Source organism: Zingiber officinale, chromosome 11B, assembly GCF_018446385.1.
Source record: "Zingiber officinale cultivar Zhangliang chromosome 11B, Zo_v1.1, whole genome shotgun sequence".
Classification (NCBI taxonomy): Eukaryota; Viridiplantae; Streptophyta; class Magnoliopsida; order Zingiberales; family Zingiberaceae; genus Zingiber; species Zingiber officinale.
In genome coordinates, this window is record NC_056007.1 from 88314258 (window position 1) to 88337433 (window position 23176).

Here is a 23176-nt window from a genome sequence, read left to right on the forward strand (position 1 = left end):
AAGCATAAAATCTTTCATGCCTCTAATTAGGGGGTTTCAGTTTTTTTTTATATAGCAGGACACAAAAAGCGACGACATACAGTGGAAAACAATGTGGATTGCAGTGGGATATTATCCTGCACATATATATGGCTTAAACTCATTATAATAAATATGTAATCAATTTTTCATTAGGGCACTTCCTTTTAAGGAGAAGATCTAGTTTGGACAAATTGGGAGATCACTTAGGAGGCTGCGAGCAAATACGTCAGATTCTAGGACTGGGTTAAGTCATTGGACCAGGAGATGGATCATAATATTCGTCAGTAAGAACGAGCATTCTTCCATCCTCGCCGCCTAGCTCTCTGCTCCCACAGCGCTGTTAGTTTCTTTTGTTGAAATAGTGCTGCCTCAGCTCTCTCTCGGGCTTCTTCACAAGTATCCATCCCTGAACTGCATTTGTCGGCTTCCTTTTGATATTGTGATGCCAACTTCTTTGCCTCGAGCAATGTAACATCGGCACGATGTTGAGCTTCAGTTGCATGTTCCTCTTTCAACTTCAATTCCTCAGCAAGAAGATCTATGAAATTCTTATCCATTTCTTCACTGACCTCTGGGTCGGGTTTTGCACAATCTGCACCAAAGGAACGGCAAAAGCTATAAAGGATTGAGTGAATAGGGCCAATCGATCGAAAATATAACTAAACAAAGATGATGCAGCAAACAGGATGAAAACGAACATATAACAAGTAATGAGCATGATAGCATTCTTTAATCATGCATTACATAGCTTGCTGTTGCTAGCAACACGTGCATATGATAGCATTTGCGACTTTATTGTTAGTCACAACCACAGAGGGTAGTCAAACTACCGCCTAAAAACCTTGCTAAATATGTTCATACAGCGCAAGAAATAACGACAGCAATCATTTTTTATTTATATTTTATCAGATGCATATGCTTAGTTCTCGGATCCTCTTAAAAGAGTAGCATCATTGAATGAACTGCATACTCTGTAGTTAAAATGAGAAATCATCTTATTCAGCTAGTGCAGAATTTATTTTACTAAAGCATCAAAGCAAGAAGAGATAACGAGAACATATGATGTAGATTGAGGAAATCCTAGCTATTCAGAACCACGTTTTCAGTGATCAAGAGTCTAACCTAATCAAAGCTAGGAGTTTGGCACCCATTGATCACCAGTGTAATGGAAAGAACCATATAGAGCCTAAGTTGGAGAGCAATGATTATAATGGAACCAGAAAAGACTATTTTACATAAAATAGGATGAAGGCAGGGTTGTAAACGAGCTGAGTCAAACCAAGTTGTGGGGTGTTCAAGATTGTTTGATAAGGTAACCGAGACAAGTAGAGCCGAGCTTAAAATGAACCAAGCTTTTGAAATGATTGTTTAAGCTTAGCTTGGTTTATTTTTTATGAACTTGAGCTTGGTTCGAGCTTGATTCGTTTAAATGTTATCGAGCTCTCAATTCAAGCTTGGCTTGAGCTTGATTCGTTTAGATGTTATCGAACTTTTTATTCAAGCTTGTTTGATTATTTGAAACTTTTAATTGTTTGATTGGTTATTAAGTTTGATAATTCAAACTTTTTTTTTTTTTTATTTTATTGTTTATTTAGCATATTGAAAAGAATTTTATAATGAATATGGTTCGTGAATATTGTTCACGAATGTTAAAGAACTGAACACATATGTGTTCAAGCTTGTTAGTTTAGTTTAACGAGCTAAACGCATATGTGTTCAAGCTTGTTTGTTTAGTTTAATGAGCTGTTTAAGCTTGTTTGTTTAATTAATCTTGTATATATTGAATGAACATAAACAAGCTCTTACCAAGTCGAACACCAAGTTTGTTCATGAACGCTTAGTTCATTTACAAACCTAGATGAAGGTTTGTCTGTCATTTCATTTTCATCTCTATGAAATAATTAACTGTAAAGAAACTGTGGTAATATGTGATATGGATGAAACAAGAATGCTGAATTGCAGTAACATAGTCATAGTGCCTACATTGAAAAAGCCACTTAAGTATCAATAACAAATAACCTTGGACAACTTTTGTTATGATCCCCTTCCTCATCAAGCCATATTTGCCCCCAATAATTTGGGATTGAATATATGAATCTATGCAAGACAATATAACAGGTAATATTCAAATCTATAACAAGCTTAATTATTTTTCTCATTGCAATTTAATTATTCTTTTCATTGCAATTTAATTATTTTTCTCAGCACAATTTAATTACTCTTTTCGTTGCAACTTAATTACTTTTCTTATTGCTATTTATTGATCTTTCTCATTGCAAGTTAATTATTTTCTAATTATACTTAATTATTTTCTCATTGTACTTTAATTATTTTTCTCATTGCATTTATTAAATTTTCCCATAGCATCTCACTCAATTTTATCATTGCAAATTAATTTATTTTGTCATCACATCTCACTTTATTATACTATTGCAAGTTATTTTATTTTATCTTCACAAGTTATTTTATGATTGATGCGGTGATAAAGGGGGGCCTACTAAGTGCAGGTCAAAGGACAAAGATAGAGGCCAACGTGGAAGTCAAAGTCAAGGAGTTCAACGTCAGAGAACCGACAAACACGCCCTGAAGGGGCCCGAGTCAGTCTCTACGGCCGATCGGGAATGAGGCTCTCAGCAGGCAATGATTTGTCTAGAACAGGTCGCTACTGCAATAACCGATCGGGAATGAGGCGCCCGACCGGCCATGATCTGGTCCGAGCAGAAGGCCCGTGCAGCCAAGATCATTGGACGCTCATCATGGAGCAGAAGGGAGTTAGGGCGACCGAGGCGTTAGCTCAGTCGGGCGAACACAAGCTGTTAGATCGCGTTACCCTATGGAAAAGCAGCTGAGAGGGGGAGTACTCGGCCGAGCGGCTATCCCGCTCGGCCGAGCAAAGGGATCACTGACATATCTCTCAATATTCTTTTGGGAGATAATGCCGTTGACACCAAGCATGGTCAACAGAGTTTCCACTGTCTCATCAGAGGTTTGCACGCCCCATTAAGGTGAGGTGTTAGAGACGCTTTACTGACACATCCTTTCATAGGACAAGTATGGAAACGTGCATACGCCTTGGGACGTGTGCCCACACGTTTCTACGGCTCCATACGCGAGGGCATGTGCTCGCACATCACCGCAGCTCTATATAAAGGGGGGGGTCCAACTACCGAAGGAGGAACACGTGTGCACCTATTCTACTATTTAGAGCTCTCGTCTACTGTTCGTGTTCCTCTTTGCTGCTGCAGTGACTGACTTGAGCGTCGGAGGGCGAACGCTGGGACCCCTTCCCCAGCCCAGAACTAACATTTTTGTCCTTGCAGATCGGGCGTAGTCTTTGCACAATCCACCAAGGAGCCACATCCCTAGCCAGCTGCGTTCATCGAGTTTGGACAGGATCAATTGTCAATTACTTATTATTCTCGTTTGATTATCTTTTCACTGCATATTTTATATATTATTTTTACACGTGTGCACTTGGATCTACCATGTGATTCAAGTGTTGTGATTGAAAGAAAAATTTAGATTGAATATTCAATTCCTCTAGGAGGTAGTTCTGATTTATCAGAAAATACAGTCATATTTAATTCTTGTTCGAGTAATTTTAAAGCCTTGGGCAACTTTTTGTGATTATTAGTCATAAAATTTCTGAATATACTATCATATGAACTTAGATGCATGATATGGCAAGGTCTCTTAACTTGGACACCAGCTCATGTTTTGTGTGTTGCCATTGTAACTATATGATCTAACCTATGGCAAAACAACAACCCACAACAACATAAACCAAATGCAAATACAGATATACATGGAAAGTCCAAGATGAGGAGAAAATCACTAGAAGTAGGCTACAATTAAACATATAATGGCAAAATAACCACAATAATCAAACCTGTTAAGCCTCATTAAAACTAATGTTATATACTATTTTGAGCCGACCCCACCTAGTGGGATAAAGCTTGGTTGTTGTTGTTATATACTATTTTGAATCTCATCTTTCTCTATGTGTGACACTGAGAAATCTACAGGGTAACATGTATGCACTACTATGCTATACATGACATAGGAGAAATTCTAAAGTTAGCACACTTAATGACGGATGCTCAAATGGATGTTGCCCTTGACGAAAGTTTTTTGTTAGATCTTGACTCTAATTTTCATCCTCCACAGACATGTCTTAGGCAGAGTGCATAAGACAACATGCTTCATCCTCTTAGAAACCCACTTTTTGTTGTTAGTCCTGGGCACAATAGGTGTCAGACAATGCCCGTATAGCATAATTTATTAAATTCCATTGAGAAAAAAAAAAATTGTTTATGTAAATCCATCTGACATGTTGATTAGTCCTCAGACATCTTCAGTCAGCACCATCAAAACCATGTAGCCTTGAACACTTCTCCTCTGCTGGAGGAAGTATGCCCACATTTTTTAGGAAGTCATCAAAATGAGCATATACCTTGTTCCATTTTCTCCATCTGTCAAGAAATTTAAGATGACCTACAAACATAACAATAAATCTAATCAAGTGTGACCTTCATCCATCATTCACCTGTGCTTAAACTAACATAGTAATGTTGCTATATCTATCGAACAAATAACCTTCATAGAGTTCCAATTTGGCTATAAGATTTCTAAATGGGAGACCACTCTACTCAGTCTACACAACTTGGTCAACCCTCCCTCACTTATATGTTCAAGTTGCCTGTGCTATAGTTGATTATTTCTGACTCAGACAAGCACCGGATTGAAATTGTGGCATCACCAACAACAGCATCATTGATGACACGCAGACTGACTAGTTTTCTACACTTTGAAGTGACTACTGGTGGTGACTAACCTTCAAGTAGCTTTGGAGCCTTCTAGTTCCACATTATGGTGATATTGCATCATTTCTACTCCCCAATCTCTCAGTTCCTTCATCTCCTCATTTAAAAATGTAAGATCAGCTGCAGCAGTTTTTTTTCTGTCTTGTAATACACTGAGGTACATGCGACGTGATCAACTATATTTTCCTTTTCCATACAACTTAGATTGGACATCAGTTGAAAGATAAATTCCCATTCTACCGTTGAATGTCAGTTGAGAGAGTAATTCCCATGCTACCATTGAGTCAGTTCATGACATAGGATACTGGAAACTTCTGTGGTTAGAGGTTAGGGTGGAACTATACTGAAATGTCGTTGGTTTGTGTATGGCCCAAATATCTAAATAAGACTCTTATTGCAGATCTCCTGCTTGTTATCTCTCTCTTTCTTACATGTTGTTTGCAGCATTTATATGTCAATTCTTTCCTTTCTATACCTTTATTTATTTATTTATTTATTTTTAATATCCTATGTTTTCTTCCACAACACCTAGAACATAAACAAGCATCCTCCTGTTAGATATTACTCAGAGTTGGGTTTTGTTGAGTATTTGACCTCTTAACCAGATATTACAGTTGTTGGTTTGGACAGGTTCAGAAAGGTCAGAAGATACTAGAACTAACCTTAAGATGGACTTGAATACAGCTTTTTCAGGCATTTATGAATACTAGACTTGATATCACCATCGCCATGAATTTAGGACATACTATTAATACATGGACACAATCAACTCCATAACTTTAAGCCAATCAGTGATTATCTTCACTTTTGAGACTATTTTCAGAAACATTTGACAAATTTTAATGAAAAAGGAGTGAAAAATGTTAACAAAGATCAATGTTTTAGGTAATTCACATAACATGTATATGGACTATGGACTAGTATGGATGTATAACAAGCAAAATCCAAAGTGATTGAAAAATTGTAACTCTTTCAATGCAATCACTTCCAAGGAACAAGAATGGTTGCAGCTCAAAGACACTAGATTATAGTTAGAAACATATCCAATAATTCAGGATCAGATATTCACCATGATGCATCTATCTTGCCGTTTATTTGCCACCAAAAAAGAAATAGTAAATAAAGCACTCGACACTTTAACAGTCGTCATTTTAATCAAAAGCTAACCAAATTTATGAAGCTCACCGATTTAGAAATTATTAATACCAGTCTCCCAAAGTAATTAATCAGATAATCCTCGGACTCAAAAATCTCATTTATTCATCGAATGTAAATTTAACACAATTAAAGATTAGGGATGAAAAACATGCGACTAACCTGTGGAGGACAAATTGATCAACTCTGCAAACAGAAAACAGAAAATATAATTCAGAACCTTAGAACACAAGAAATCCATAATTATGATCAACTCACTAATATATCTAGAAATCAAAAGAGAGAGAGAGAGAGAGATCCTTAGATCCAAGAGGAAAGATGCGCCAGATCGTCGTCAGATCTGATCAAGGACTGTATAAAAGATAACGAGAATGTGGAGGGGTGAGGGAGAACCTTCAGGAAGGGAGAGGAGGGGCTGAGCAGAACAATCGCATGCGGCGCAAGGAGGGCAGGCAGAGGAGTTGCCGAGGGCTTCGGCGACGTGCCAGTAGAGCGGAGGGCCGACGATGTATCCGGCGAGGCCGAGGGCCATCACAACAAGGACGATTCTCACCAGGTTCGGGTTGATTCCCTCGCCGCCGATGACATCGCCGAGGAGAACGCCCCCGGCCATTTGCGAACTCTATGTGGAGACAGAACCAGAGGAGAAAAAACAAAAGAAGAAGCGAGAAAAAAGAGGGGGAGAAGAGCAGGGCACCGACGGCGCCAGAATTTGGCAAATGGGCTGTCGGCGTCGGCAGGCAGCAGTTACTGCGGCAGCGCCAAACGCGGCTTGTGCGATAAGGGAGTGGCGACGAAGTATCAACGGAGTTTTCTTTAGTAGACGAGTGGGAGGTCGCCGAACCGTTTCCATCAAACACATTCCCAGCCACGTGACTGTGGGACCCACATTTGAATCAAAACGGAATAGAAAAATTATGGATTTTATACGTTAAAATAACAGTTAAATTACGCTAAAATCTCAGAAAATATTTATTTCAACTCCTTTTTAATTTAAATGATTTTAAATTTAAAAGAACTTATATTGTATTATGAATTTTTTATATTATATTTTATCACGTATTTAAAAAAAAAAAAATATACAGTTGAATAAATTAGCAAGTTAAAATAAATATTCTTTAATACAGGGACTGCACTAAAGTTAAAAACTTTGTACGGAAATTTTAGCTGCGACTTTTAGCTGATGGAATGGAGTGCATAGATAACAAAATAATCATTTCAAGAAAATAAAATTAATAAATAATAAAAAGGAAAATTTGGTTCATTGGGTAACAAAATAGATAAAAAAAATAATTTCAGATTTATTTATAAAAAAAAAAATTTTACAATAGGAAACAGGTGCTAATAGATAATATCAAAATTGACGCCAAACTTATTGCAGTAAATACTAGATATCAACTCATTAATTTTCATATCTTTGATTATATAAATAATAATACCGATAAATAATATTGATCATAAAGTCGAAGTTGTACAAATTCGCTCTTGCTTCAACCATTTATCAATACACGATTCTGTTGATGCTTGATTAATACATAAATCCCAGCAGCATAACCCAGTGATTACTGGAAACTTGAGAACTCGAAAGACATCCTCCCGATAAAATGAATACTTAAAACAGCGCCTTCAATGCAGTTCATAAATTAATGGGCTCGTTCTCTCAGAATCTCGAGGTCGAGCTCTGTTGGATCAGTAGCCTGAAGCTCGTAGTGAACACCATCAAGCTCTCGCCTGAACCGATCCTTTGAGGTAGCATACAACATCTTAGCTCGGATTCGGGATATAGCCGGGGACCTGATGTTCGCAGAAGCAACAGGAGAATAGTTATACCGTTTTTTTGAATTCAAAGATATTGTAAAGAAGTATAGAGAAAATATAATGCAGCACAAATATGTACAACTTGTAGCTATGTGGAGAAGATGAAGCAACTTCTAGAACAGGCTCCAGTTATTGATAGACAAAAAGGCTCATGTAAAATGGCACATTTGAGACACATCAGACTAACCGTCTAGTCTTTAGCTTCAATTTTAGTTCCACTGAGAAATAACAACAGGAGTAAGATCCTAATCACATGCATCCATTTCGAGCATTCTAGATTCATTTCATAGCATAAAATATATGTACACGTGTTTCAAACATGAGAAAAGATCAACCATATAAGAAAAAAAGACTTGCTAGAATGAAGAGACTTACCAAGCAATGAAGAATATTTTGCTTTTCTGGCAATTCTCTTCAGTGACAAAGTCGAAGTCATAGATAGCATAACGACAATCATTCTCTGGAAGAGATGCCGTGAAATCATCATAACTTTCCGTGACTTTTCCAGTCTTCTCCACAACAACCTGCTTTTGCTTGTCATCTATTTTGAAAATCACATAACGATGACTCTTCTTCCTCTGAAGTTCTCGGAATATTTCTTTGCAATCCTCAGCAACACCCATTCCAGAAGATGCATTTGACTAAAGTCGAATGATAGTTAGACATGGAACAAAGGGTACGAATCTTTTAAAAATAATGAGAGAGCAACCAGAGTATGGTTTGATACTTAAACTATATGATTATGTTCTCCAAAGAGATTAGAAGATGCATGATAGAAAATACAACCATTCTCAACTACAGAGACAAGATAAAAGAGAGGCGTTGTTTGATTCAGGCATATGCCAAACACCGTACAAGTACTACATAAATGGCTGGCAAAGGGTGTAGAATCATCTAGATTTACGACAACTTCATAAAAATTTCGTTCAGGTGTGCAAAAAGAGCACAAAAAGACCTTGAACATCCAAAGAGTGCATTAAAAACTTCAAGATTAGCAGCGCGAGTAACTAAAAACTTTTATGAAGTTTGCTCAAACTCTCCTTGTTGCATGAGAATCACAATGCCTTACGTGATTAACTACTTGCTAGTAATCAACAACCTAAACCAGGTACCAGCTATTCTAGAAGATCATAGAAAGACACCCACGCCACAATCTTTATGGACCTTGATCCACATTAATGAACATTTCAATTAAAGTTCCATCCAAAGCATCTATTAGCGTATCATAACTATGTCCAATCAGTATAACAAATAAAAATGAAACAGCAAAACGCTAAAACATGCAGCCTAGCACAAATAAGGAAGGGGGCAAAAGCCCTTAAACCGTTTGCAACAGTTCCAATTACTCGATTAGTACAAATAATAATTAAAAGAAATGAAAAACAACTCACAATGCCTTTGGGCGACCGCAGTATCCACAATTGTAATTATAAAAGAAATAAGTAAATTCCAAGATCCTAGGATTCTTAGCAAAGAGAGAAACTAAAAGGTATGACTAATAAGAGCTAAATGGTAGCTCCTGAATGAATTGAGGAGTTTCCTCTTATCCCATAGATATGAAAAGACAATAATGTTCAAGATCACTTTATTTTACTAATAACACAAAGTGTTATTTGTTGCATTTGGTTCAAGCCAAAGCACCAAGAACTTTAAGCACTTAGCAGCAACTATAACTTATATATAGCAATGAAGTCCAAACTAGATATTGTAAAAACAGATTAGTTATGTTCAAGTGATTACATTCCATAGTCTCAAGATTTTTGACCAAGAAAATTTTACATGAAGAATGGTCATAACTTTGCAGAGGAGAATCAGCCAAATAAATATCAAGACTATCCGGGCACTTCATAAGTTTGCTATTTAAAGAATTTGAAGAAATGGATGCAGGTAGACATAGTATGCGAAACACGATCTGACTATACTGAAGACTTAATTGGAAAAGACCTTGATGATGCTCTAGCGAACTTGTAAGTACTCGATCGCTTGCAAAGGAATGCAAGGTAAAACTTTTATACTAAAATCAATCTAAGCTATCAGCAAAACATTCAAGGAAAGACACTAAATATCATTGCTTATGTATCAGGAATCACAGACTATTCGCATGGTTAAACAAAATTCACATAAAACAGCACAAACAAACCGATCGTTGGGAGAACAATAATCCATATAGAAGATAGAACTCAGTAATTTCACATCTAATAAGATGTAAAAATGATCACCCAACAACATACTCCGCCTACAACAAAGCCAGAAGAATTCACTCAAACAAAATCCCGACGGTAACAATTTCGCGAACATACAAGGATCCGGTCTAGATAAAATCCTAGAGCGTAAAACAAAACAAAAAAATACAACCCATCAAGAATAATCAATCAATGATATCATTTCGTCACTATACCTAAATTCCCAAAAAAAAAACAAAAACAAAAACAAAAAGGAACAACGATCAGAGGGTAATACAACTTACATACGATCGAACAAAAGCCATTTGGAAAGACGAGAAGGCAAACAGAGTGGCGGAAGCACGCAGACGGAGAAATGGAATTAAAGGGAAGGAGGAATAATAAAGAGAAAAGATTCGATGAATTCTCTTTATCCGCTGGAAGTCGAACCGCAGCGCACAGGTTGTTATTGTTTTCAGCCGTTCGATGGAATATAGACGGTGATGCGAGGGAGGACGCGGCGGCTTGACCTTTTCGACTGGATTGATTGGGACGCGACAAAGCGGACTAGCTTTCGGCACCGTCCAGTGACGTAAGGATGGGTCTCAGCCCACCGTCCGATCCTTTTACTGATTTTATTCCCTTTTTTAATTTATTTTGATTTTTTTAGAGTTGTACGGTTTTGACAGAGCACATTGGTCCATTTGTTGGAAACTTTTATGCCAGAATAAATGAATTGCAGTTATACTAATATTATTCGGTTATTTATTTTATATGATTTAATTAATATAAAATTATATATTATGTATTTTTCTTTCAACGGAAAGTCGATTTAGCGTTGGAGAAAAGCTGGTTTCTCGACTCCGCCAACTGACTGACGACTCGTCGGCCTCTAGTGAGCATTCATGACACTAGAATTCATAAATAATTAATAACAATATTTATGCATTCATGACAAATTTTGGTATGGCACAAAATTTTCAAATTTTTAAAGTTTCACTGTGTAGGTTCTCTAGTGAGCACAATTTAGTAGCCATATTTATTTCATCTTTCGTTCAAGAAAGTAAGTTTCTGAATTTGTAGATATAGAGATCTATAGGTTCACATATCTTATTTTCTTCCTTTTAGATGGATATTGATTGTCTACTAATTCAATTGATGTGATAAGAGATATGTATCATATTGTTCTTATTAGTGTTAAGTTATTCAAACTGAGGTAATTATATAAGCAAAATTTTGAAAAAACAAAGTTTGATTAAATAGCTATTTCTTTGGCAGTAGCCTGTGAATTGTATGGTTATTTTTATCATCCTCTCTTGGTTGCATTCTGATATTCTCTATGGTGTTTATATGTGCCAGTTGGTGACTTGAATCACCTTATCTCTGCTACCATGAGCGGTGTCACATGCTGTTTAAGATTCCCTGGTCAGCTGAACTCAGACCTGAGAAAATGCAGTCAATTTGATCCCTTTTCCTCGGCTTCATATCTTCAGGGTTGGCTTTGCACCCTTGACCTCAAGAGGATCACAGCAGTACCGTGCACTAACTGTGCCAGAGCTGACGCAGCAGATGTGGGATGCTAAGAACATGATGTGCGCTACTGATCCACGCCATGGCCGGTATCTTACTGCTTCAGCCATGTTCCATGGAAAGATGAGCACCAAGGAAGTGGATGGACAGATCCTCAATGTCCAAAACAAAAATTCCTCCTACTTTGTAGAGTGGATTCCAAACAATGTCAAAATCTAATGTGTGTGACATCCCGCCCAAAGGGCTGAAGATGTCATCAACATTTATAGGGAATTTGAATGGCATGTTCAGGCGGGTTAGTGAACAGTTCAGTCTTATGTTTAGGAGGAAGGCCTTCCTTCACTGGTATACTGGTGAAGGAATGGATGAGATGGAATTCACTGAGGCAGAAAGCAATATGAATGATTTGGTTGCCGAATATCAGCAGTATCAAGACGCTACTGCTGAGGAGTATGAAGAGGATAAAGAGAAAGGAGAGTTTGAGGCTTCCTGAATCTCTAAAAGTGTATGTCTATGTTTGTTCTAGTTGGGTTGTGAGGATTTGGTGATTGTTCTATGTATGTTTTATGTTATCAATAATGTGGCAAAGGAGGCTGTGAATTGACTCAATTCCTGATCATAAAATCCCTTGTTTATGTATCCAACAATTAGAAAAAATTATCAGACAAATTTGGCTATGATAATCCTTGTTGTGATTAGAAACATAAAAATGCTAGTAGCGGGTTGTCAGATATCAAATAGCTCTTGTGCAGCTAATCATCAAAGGAATTCTGTGTTGGAACTGGATTCTTTATCCCTTTGCTTTTGTCCCTTTGTCCGATCGAACAATAAATTGAAGTGCGGAGAGGAGTAGAACACTACAAATTCTATGACACGGACAAAACTCACGGGCACCACAACCACAACGCTCTCGCAGCTTCTGCCATTACCAAACAAAAGCACCACCCAGACTCAGCAGTGGAACAACCTCCACCCTGACGGCTTCTCCCAACAAGACACCACTTTCAGTTGTCCCTCCTCATCACAAAAGCGCATTTGGACGGTTGAATGTTGAATCTGGTAACACTAAATATGAGGTGATTTTCTATCGGTCGACGGGGTAAATTGAGAAGCGCTTGTGGTGGTCCAGAAGTCCAGTATCCCGTCGTTGCAGACCTCATTTGGAGGAAAAATCTCTACAAGTGCACAGTAGCTGGGAAACGAACTACGAATGTATGGATGACAATTTGTCATCCTTCTATTGCACGTAATGTTGAACCAGGTAATATTGAATCTGGGACGATCGACCTGGCCCCACGAAAATTTCCCACCAACCACTTGGATAATCAAAAAGCGCTCGCAATAGAAAGTCCAAAAACCTAGTATCTTGTAGTTACGCACCTTATTCAGAGGAAAAAATCCCTATAGTAGATAGGGATAGAACCGCGAATAACATTTGGACCTTTGAAAAATATTGAAATAACACTGAGGGGGCGTTTGGTTTAGGCTAATTGGAGTGGGGAATGGGAATGAGAATCATTGATTCTCATTGTTAATGTTTGGATTATAGGAATAGGAATATAAATAAGGGAATGAATCCTTAAAATTGGGTAATGACTCATTCCCATGTACCTCCCCTTCAATGAGCCATTACCCTATTTTCATCAATCAAAATATTCCCTTATTCCAAAAATACCCTTGACTTAAAACTAAAATTTTCTCAATTAATATCAAATATCAAAATATATTTATTTATTTTTTCTTTCATATCACTTATCTCTCCTTATTCTCTCTCATTATATTTTCTCTCTCATCATAGTTTCTCTCTCATCATTTTATCACACACTTTCTCTCTCCTTAATCTCTCCTATCACACTCTCTTTCCTTTTTTTTTCTCATTACACTTTCTCTCTCATCATACTTTCTCTCTCCTCAATCTCTTCCATCGCACTCTCTTCCTTCTTTTGTTCCTCATCACACTTTCTCTCTCCTCAATCTCTCCCATCACACTCACTTTTCTCTTTTTTCTCATCACACTTTCTCTCTCATTATACTTTCTCTCTCCTCAATCTCTCTTGCCACACTTCCTCCTTTTTTCCTCAACACATTTTCTCTCTCATCACACTTTCTCTCTCATCAATCTCTCTTATCACACTTACTCATTTTTTCCTCAACACACTTTCTCTCTCATCATACTTTCTCTCTCCTCAATCTCTCTCATCACACTCTCTCTCCTCATTTTTTTCTCACTATATTTTCTCTCTCTTCATCCTCTCCTATCATACTTTCTCTCACATCATATTTTCTCTCATCATGCTCTCTTCAATCACACTCTCTTTTTTCATTTTCTCTCATCACACTTTCTCTCTCTTCATTCTTTCTTATCACACTTTCTCTCTCATAATACGTTCTCTCTCATAATTCTCTTTCATCATATTATTCTCTCACATTCATATTTCTCTCACATCTAATTTTTTCTCTTATTTTCATTTAAGGGTAAAAAAGAAAACTTTGATTTATTCCGATAGAAGATATACAACTAACCAAACATTGCTTTTAAGAGTGATATTCATGCTCATACTCATTCTCATTCCACAATACAATGATTCTCATTCTGATTCCTATTCCTAGGAAAGAACCAAACGACCCCTCTGAACCTAGAGAGACATGCCCAACCTATGGAAGTTTTCCACCCTTTGGATAAATGGGAAAGTGTTCATGGTGGTTGATGCGGCGATATAGGGAGGCTCACCTTACACGGGTCGACTACTAAAATAGAGGTCAAAGTTAAGGTGGTCAACGTCAAGGTGTCAAAGGGTCAAACGAAGGACGATTACAATGGTCGGTTGGGACAGTCAGTGTCAGACTGGTGGGAGACATGTCTGAGCGGGCCAGCAATCTAGCTTGGATACTACAGTAAGACAATCAGACACTCAGTATGGAGCAACAGGACACTAAGAAGATCGGAGAGTTTGTCCAAACGGGAGAGGTACGCTACTACACTCAGTCACCGCAGAGAAGAGCAGTTGAGGTCAGCAGAGCGGAAGTGTCCCGGCCAAGCAGCTACCTCACTCGGCCAAGCAATGAGACCATTGTCGTATCCCTCGATATCCTTATGGGAGGTGGTACCGCTGACACCAGGTATAAACTGTTGGGACCGAGAAGTAGCTAGAGGGGGGGTGAATAGCTCGTCGCATGCTAGATGCTCGTCGTTGCTTGTTTCTTCAAGATGTGCAGCGGAAAATACAGAAACAAACCACACAACGCTAACAAGGTTGGTTTACTTGGTATCCACCTCACAAGAGGTGACTAGTCCAAGAATCCACACCTACACACACACCCTCCACTAATAAAACTCTCCTTTATGGTAACTACCAAGGGCGGAGAAGCCCTACAAGACTCAATACAAGAAGAAAGGGAAAGGTAATGAAATACAAGCTTACAAGCTTACAATAAGAGCAAAAACCCTAACCCTAGTTTCTTCTTCTTGCTTTGATCCGCCTCTTGACTTGGAAGAACTTCCAAGAGCCTTCAAGAACTGGCGATCTCGAGCTTGAGAAGAGCTGTGGAGAAGCTGGTGAAGGTCTGAAATGAATTGGTGAAGAGATGCCGAAGACAACGCTCGCCTGCGGCTCAAATACGACGCAACGGTCGGATCCCGATCGATTCGATTATTCCCAATCGATCGGGGAGGCTTTGGATCGATCCACCGATCGATCCAGAGCGCCTCTGTGCTCTGGAAAAACGCCTGGATCGATCCATGGATTGATCCAGCGCTTATCGCGCGAAGCAGCAGCGTCTCAATCGATCCACTGATCGATTGGGACCTCTGGATCGATCCACTGATCGATCCAGAGACTCTCTGTTCGCTGGGAAAGGCCTGGATCGATCCAGCTCTTGGTTTTTGCCCAAAACCAAGTCCCAAGCCTCTCAAACCAACATCCGGTCAACCTTGACCTGTTGGTACATCATGCCTAGCATCTGGTCACTCCTTTGACCTGCTAGGACTTCCCACCAAGTGTCCGGTCAATCCCTTTGACCCACTTGGACTTTTCTCTTCGTGCTAAGTATCCGGTCACTCCCTTGACCTACTTGGACTTCCCAACACCAAATGTCCGATTATCCTTGATCCATCTGGATTTTCCCTTGCCTTCTGCCTAGCTTCACTCACTAGGACTTTCCATCTGCCTAGCTTCACTCACTAGGACTTTCACCTGGCTTCATTCACCAGGACTTCCATTCTGCCTAGCTTCACTCACTAGGACTTTCCATCTGCCTAGCTTCACTCACTAGGACTTTCACCTGGCTTCACTCACCATGATTTCCTTCTGCCTAGCTTCACTCACTAGGACTTTCCATCTGCCTAGCTTCACTCACTAGGACTTTCACCTGGCTTCACTCACCAGGATTTCCTTCTGCCTAGCTTCACTCACTAAGACTTTCCAGTCAGGTATCCGGTCACTTTTGACCTACTTGACTCTTCTTCATTCATACTGATCAGTCCCTGATCAGAATCTCCCCATATGAACAACTGCACCTGCATTGTCCATGTGTCTACATGTATTGTCAAACATCGAAACTATGACCAAGACTCAAGCTTGGTCAACTCAGTCAACCTTAACCTAAGGGATATTGCACCAACATAAACAACAGACGGATCGTACGACGAAAGCTTATACTATCTTATTAGCCATGACATGTCCCTTCATAAGACATATTGGAGAACGTGTCCACGCCTCAAGGAGCGTGCATGTCGCCCACCATGACTCTATATTATGAAGAGTCCATCACCAACGGAGGTACGTGTGATTCATTGTTTGCGCTAAAGTTACTGTTGCTCCACTTTCTTCCACTATTCCGGTGACTGACTTAAGCATCGGAGGGTCAACGACGAACGTATTCATCTTTTACCACCATGAAACTAATTTGAATCTAACGGATGACAAGATTAATATTTGAGGAGAACAGTGATTAGTAATCTTCTTTTGCATACTTAGATTCGAATTGCAGAATGACGACGTCCTATTCAGTTTCTAGTTTGATAAATCCATGCATTGCTACGACGTTTGCAGTACTAGAGTGCCTCCTCCCTCACTGAAACATTAAAATGTTGGAGAGAGTTTCTTACAGGAAAAGTGAGAGGTCATAAGCCTCCGGTATCAACAAACGAGTGACAAAAAAAGCGATATCGCTCGCCCCCAGCACCCCCGCCGCACCACGCCCAAGGTCTTCACGAGGGAGGTAAATCACGGTAGCTGGAGAAGTTAGTGCACAATAGGAAGAGGTGCACAGGGACCAAGAAATTATGCCCTGACTACCCCATGATTCGTAAGTACTTTTCGAGGACATTATTCTTTAAGAAAGTTGCAACTCTCACATTGGATGATTTTTCCTGCACAATCTCTTTCAGTAGCATGCTTTTGTCTTTCAAGTTTAGATTTTACTTATGCAATGAATGTTTTCACTATGCATACAGGCACATTGCTTAAATTGCTGGCAACCATGAAGTTCCTGTGAATGTGTTTGGATATCATTTTGGAAATGCCAGTGGAATGGCCTCTCGTGCATAGTAAGTCGAAATACTAAATAAGTGTTAATCTTTTAGAATGTGTCGTTCTATTTACTATTGACCTGATGATGATTTTTTTTTACAGCATAGCTATTTATAAAGCTCTCTACAAAAGCTTTGGAGGTTTTGCTACTGACGTTGTTGCTGCAATTGACCAGGTGAAAATGCATCAGTTATTCCACAAATCAAATGACATAAGTTTTTTTCTTCTATTTGATTAAATTATTCTATATTTATTTAACAACAACCCAGTTTCTGTCATCTAAATTGATATATTTCTGTAACTTGATTGTGATCAAAATAAAAGTTAAGGAGGGAAAGATTGAATTTGAGCTCCACAAATAAGATACTTGACTTGAGTAGCTTTGAAATAGCAATAAATTGTCATCATGTTGGAAGGTTATGGCATAAGAAATCCAGTGCAGAATTTAATAAAATTTAGCATTTTGGGAGGGGGTTGGTCAGTTCATGGGTAGAAACATTTCCTTATTTATTTGATCCCATAGAACAGCAATTTGTTGTATAGTAACTTGTGTGGCATGCAACTTCAAGCAGCTCAAGATGGTGTTGACATTATAAGCTTATCGATCACGCCAAACAGGCGTCCTTTTGGGCTAGCGACCTTTTTCAATCCTATAGATATGTCATTGCTCTCGACTATAAAATCTGGAATATTTGTTGTGCAAGCAGCAGGGAATGTCGGACCATCACCTAAGAGTGTATCTTCCTTCAGCCCTTGGATATTCACTGTGGGTGCTTCTGCTCATGATAGGGAATACAAAAACTGTCTAGTGCTTGGCAACAATCTAACAATCTCAGGAATTGGACTTGCTCGTGAGCATTATTTTTTCTTCCTTGAGATAATTTCATTGTGACTTGGTTTCTTTCACTGATACATCAACTGATCATCCCTATCGTTGTTTGCCTTCTGTAGGTGGAACAGACAATGGTTCAATGTATCATCTTATTGCTGCTATTCATGCTCTGAAAATGGCACAACCGAAGTGAAGGAGTATTCAGGAGAATGCCAAGATTCTAATTATCTAAACGAAGATCTGACTGATGGCAAAATATTGATCTGCAGTTATTCTATCAGATTCATTCTGGGCCTATCCTCTATAAAGCAAGCCCTGGAGACAGCTAAAAATGTCAGCGCAATTGGAGTTATATTCTACATGGATCCATTTGTCAGCGGGTTTCGTCTTAACCTAACTCCTATGAATATGCCTGGCATGGTAATACCATCTACACATGACTCCAAGGTATCAGTACAGATTCAGGAATATTGAGTTTATATTTTTGTGGCAATGTAACAAAAAGTTCTTGATACCGATGACTAAACAGAAACCTCCATGTGATTTGAGCTCTAATTTAGTAAATCTTTTCTGTCATGTTATTGTTTCTAGTTCTTTTAGTGATTATTTGTTTGTGTTTTTCTGTCCAGATGTTTCTGAATTACTATAATAGTACCTTAGTGAGAGACGAAACCTCAAAGGCCATTATCAAGTTTGGTGGCACTGCAAACATATTAGGTGGTCTTAAGGCTAACTATAGCAATAATTCTGCCCCCAAAGTGATGTACTATTCTGCTAGAGGACCAGATCCAGAAGACACATCACTAGCTGATGCTGATATCATGAAACCTAATCTTATAGCTCTCGGTAATCTAATATGGGGTGCTTGGAGCTCATTAGGAACTGATTCAACTGACTTTCAAGGTATTATTACTGTTCAACAACCAAATATTGTTGCTATTTTAGTATGAGTATGATCAAGATATGATGTTCCAACTATATTAACTTGTCCACCCTCTATACAAACTATCCACTATTCGAATACATATACAACATAAGGCAACCTCATTGTTTTGAATTCTTTTATATATTTTTAGTTTACTAATTGCTTTAGTAGCTAACTCTAGGATATGATCAAACTGGAAGATTGTTTTCTTTTAGCTTTCAACTAGTTGTCACCATTTGAGTTCTCCTTATGGAGTTTCCCTTATGGAGTTCTCCTTGTGGAGTTTCCCTTTCAGTCGCTCCGACACAATTCTTTATCGCGAGTGGACAGCAACAGAGCCTAACTTTTGTGCTAAATGCCATTATAAATAGCACCTCTGTTAGTTTCTGAAGAATCGGTCTCTATGGTAACCAAGGCCATAAGGCTATCATTCCTTTGTCTGTCATCACAAAGGTAACACAAGCCACCACCTTGAGTAGAAGGAAATGCTAACAATTTTGCTTGCTCTGGCAGATGGAGTCAGTTGACTTGTTGATTTTCTCATAGTGTTTGTACTTGGAAGTACCTTTCTGTAATTAGAATGGAGTGACTAATAATAATTCAGGGTGTGTATATTGGGCCCTAGCTATCTATTTGACTCAGTTAAACGAATGGTTCACTCTTTCTTTTCTGATGGCTTCCACAATGTGTGCGTTGAAGTATCCCAATAAGTTGCTGATTGCAATGTGATTAATTGTGATTCTCGATTTACTTTGGTCATCCATGATAAATTTTTGTAATGCCGGATCCATCACTTTTAAAATTAGTTGTATTGTAAAAATGTAAAAAATCAAAATAGCATCTCAAATTAACAAAAACATCATATTAACATTCTTTTTTATATTAAAAAAAGGTTAAACGAGCGTCACTCTTGTGATTTTATCTCAAAAATACTCCTAGATTCATCACGATTATGAAGTTAGCATGTAGTTTCTACAACGTGTAGCAGTTATCAGTTAGCTTTTATAACGTGTAGAAGATGCTCAATTATGATTAGATTATGTTCATTGAAATGTAATAAGTGTCATGTAGTGTCATCCTTTAATTTGTTCATTAAAATATTATTTTAATCAAGTTATCACTTAAAAAAGCAAAGTCAAAATGATATAAAGTCGTCATTGTAAAAGCTAACAACTAGCTTTTGTATGTTATAGAAGCTACATGCTAGCTCTGCACGGTCGATTGTGATCAAATAATATTCATTTGAAATGTAATAAGTGTCTTGGAATTCTAATTATTTATTTTGTTCGTTAAAATGTTGTTCTAACAAAATTATCATTGAAATAAGTAAAATTAAAATAATATAGAGTAATTGTTATAGACGATTTGAATGATTAGATAATATAGTGCAGAAACTAGTTGTTAGATTCTACATGTAGAAATTAGATATTAACTTTTACAATTGTTGAAGCTAGTTACTAGTTTATATATGGTCGAATGATAAGATAATACAAGAGTATTTTGTATAGATTACTTTAAATGAGACAAAACACAAAGATAGTGCCCATTTAATTTTTGCCTTTCTTTTTGGCAAGTTGTATGGCTTCCACAATGTGTGTACATTGAAGCATCCTAACAAGTTTGGATTGCTATGTGATTATTATTATAATTTTTAATTTATTCTGATGATAGATAATAAATTTAATTTATTCTTGATCGATAATAAGTTTTTATATTTTTATAAGATCGTATTAATCACTTTCAAAATTAATTATATCTTAAAAATTATATACTTAAATTATAAAATAATAATAATAATTTTTAATATATATTTTCAAAATAGATAACTTTCTTCGTCTTTACTAATTCACGGCCGCTTCTTTTTCTCTCGCCTTCCTCCATGCGTTGCTTAGGCGGCGGCGGCGGCGGCGGCGGCAGATCCAGAAGAGCAGGGCACCCGCCGCCACCGGCTTCCTCATCTGCTCCAGTCCCAGCACCTTCAGGTAGAAACACTGATCATCTACATTGTCGATAATCCATCCCTTCCTTCTCATAAGCTTGTTACAGGCTCCGGTGAGGAGAATGAAGAATGTGACGGGTTCGATAGGATCAATGGAGAGAACAGGCAGCGGCGTAGAGATCTCAGCCGGCTCTCGGAGTGCTGTCTCCCGACGACATCAGCAGCAGCGTCTTCAGCCGCCTCACCCACCATCAACCTCAGCGGAGAGTACATGCTCGCCGTCAACACGAGTTCCTATAAGGAGATATGGTACAAGATCCATCGCCACCGTTCCGAGGGGGGAGAAGGGGATTCGGAGGAGGTAGAGGCTAGTGACTCGGCGGAGACGCCCTCGTCGGCCGGCTTGATCTCGCGCGTCCTCGATCCAGACCGAGCCTCCGTCGAGGAAACACTTCGTGGCGTGACACCCGATCACCTCACCCGACTCGTTGATGACTACTTCCAGAGCAGCGAGCATTCGTCTCGCTACTGCATCTCCCTCCGCCGAGCTGTCGGCCGCGCTTACTCCCTCTATGCCCCAATCGAAGAGCTGATCGATCTGATTTCCTCCGCCGATAGCCGTCGCGCCCGCCTGACGGACGCCCAGTGCGACCGGGCCTTCGACATTCTCCTTCAATTCGACCGTCTTGGAAACCCTTTTCCGCCCCCTTCCGGCGATACACGCAGCTTCCAGCTCATGCGGGGCCGCTTCGCAGATCTGAAGAAGCAGCTTGAACTCCGCCTCCTGAAGGCCCGCCAGAGGCGCCGGCTACTGCGCCGCTCCGCCCAAGCATCCGGCGCCTGCTTAATCATCTCCACAGTCAGCCTCGCCGTCACCGGAGTGTTCCTGGCAACCCACGCATTGGTCGTGCTCATGGCCGGGCCCTCCTTCCTCCTCGGCGGTTGCCTCCCGACGAGGGATTCGCCGGCGAGACCGAGACGGAGGACACGGCGCGACATGGCCCAGTTGGACGCTGCCTCGAGGGGGGCTTACGCGCTGAACACCGACCTAGATACGATTGAACGCCTGGTGGCGAGACTGCACGCGAACGTGGAGAGTGACCGCGAGCTGGTGCGGCTGGGGCTGGAGAGTGGTGGGAGGGATCAGCAGCAACATCTAATCGTGGAGGTAGCACGTCAGCTCCGCAGAAACCTTTACACCTTCCTCCGCCAACTCGAGGACCTGGAAGAGCACATTTGCCTCTTCTTAGCGGCTGTTAACCGTGCCAGGTCGCTCCTTCTCAGGCAGATCCAGCAACGGCGACCGCCTCCTTAAACTAATCTCTGCAGCATTCCTTTTTCTTGATTTTGAGCAAATTCGCAGGATCTGAGGTGAGCTCATTGAACCCTTTTTTTTTTAATTAAATCAGTGGAACGAACTCCATTGTCCATCGAACACAATCGACTAATGGAAATAGATTGAAACAATGCAGCAGTCATGTTGCTGATTCTGCCATGGCTCCTTTTGTGCCTGGCTAGCTTCGACTGTGATGTTATCTCTTTTCTTATGTTTGTTTGCAGATGTAGAACTTTGAATGCCTGCTTCTATATGCATTGGTAGTCTTGTAAGTCCAGAAATGGGAAATGAGATGTTTATATGTAAATTGCTTTTCCCCCCTCCCTGACACGCGCACCTCTCCTCCCCCCTCTCTCTCTCTCTCCCCTTTAAATGTCTGTTCTGCCCCTCTATCTTTTTTGATTTTTTTTTTGATTTTTTTTAGTTTTATTTTTAAATTTAATTTAATTTATTAATTTTTTCATTCATACTTATATATTTTTAAATTTCTATTTAATTTTAATTTTTTAATCAATTTTATTTATTATTTTTCATTAATACTTATATATATTTATTAATTAATTTAGTTTTATTTTTTAATTAATTTTATTTATTATTTTTCATTAATACTTATATTTTTTAAATTTTATTTAAGTTTTATTTATTATTTTTTAATATTTATTTAGTTTTATTTCTTTAATTAATTTTGTTTATTATTATTATTATCAAATTTTTTAAATTTTTTTATTTTATATAATTTTTAAATTACTCTTTTCCTGTAAATTATTTTTCTAATTTGATACTTAAATTACCCCTTGACACATGTCATAATCTTCTCTCCCTTTAAATTATCCTTCCCTCCAATCATTGACATATAACACATGTCAGAATCTCTCACCCTTTTTAAATTACCCATCCTCCAACCATGTCAATGGTTGGAGGGAGGGATGATTTAAAGGGAGAGAAGATTATGACATGTATCAATAGTTGGATGAGGATAATTTAAGTGTCAAATTAGGAAGGTAATATACAGGAAATGAGTAATTTAAAAATTATATAAAATTAAAAAAATTTGATAACAATAATAATAAATAAAATTGATTAAAGAAATAAATATTAAAAAAA

General features: G+C 38.7%; 3 protein-coding genes and 2 pseudogenes across 3 annotated transcripts; 3 read left to right on the forward strand and 2 right to left on the reverse strand.

Moving 5' to 3' along the window:
- Positions 1–77: 77 nt before the first annotated feature.
- On the reverse strand, positions 78–6801 carry LOC122034572. The gene is made up of 3 exons (XM_042593876.1): positions 6393–6801; positions 6162–6185; positions 78–613 (listed from the first exon to the last, which is right to left on the reverse strand). The coding sequence occupies exons 1-3, from the start codon at positions 6610–6612 to the stop codon at positions 303–305; spliced, it is 555 nt and encodes a 184-aa protein (XP_042449810.1). The 5' UTR covers positions 6613–6801; the 3' UTR covers positions 78–302.
- A 614-nt stretch (positions 6802–7415) lies between these two features.
- LOC122034898 (actin-depolymerizing factor 11) lies at positions 7416–10423 on the reverse strand. Its single transcript, XM_042594254.1, has 3 exons — positions 10285–10423; positions 8193–8458; positions 7416–7793 (listed from the first exon to the last, which is right to left on the reverse strand). Exons 1-3 carry the CDS (start codon positions 10303–10305, stop codon positions 7643–7645), a joined length of 438 nt encoding a protein of 145 aa, XP_042450188.1. The 5' UTR covers positions 10306–10423; the 3' UTR covers positions 7416–7642.
- A 947-nt stretch (positions 10424–11370) lies between these two features.
- Positions 11371–16586, forward strand: LOC122034175 (annotated as a pseudogene).
- Positions 16587–16977: 391 nt separating this feature from the next.
- LOC122034176 lies at positions 16978–18822 on the forward strand (annotated as a pseudogene).
- Positions 18823–20653: 1831 nt separating this feature from the next.
- Positions 20654–22358, forward strand: LOC122034764 (UPF0496 protein At3g19330-like). The gene is made up of 2 exons (XM_042594106.1): positions 20654–20779; positions 20844–22358. The coding sequence occupies exons 1-2, from the start codon at positions 20677–20679 to the stop codon at positions 22049–22051; spliced, it is 1311 nt and encodes a 436-aa protein (XP_042450040.1). The 5' UTR covers positions 20654–20676; the 3' UTR covers positions 22052–22358.
- The last annotated feature ends 818 nt before the right edge of the window (positions 22359–23176 follow it).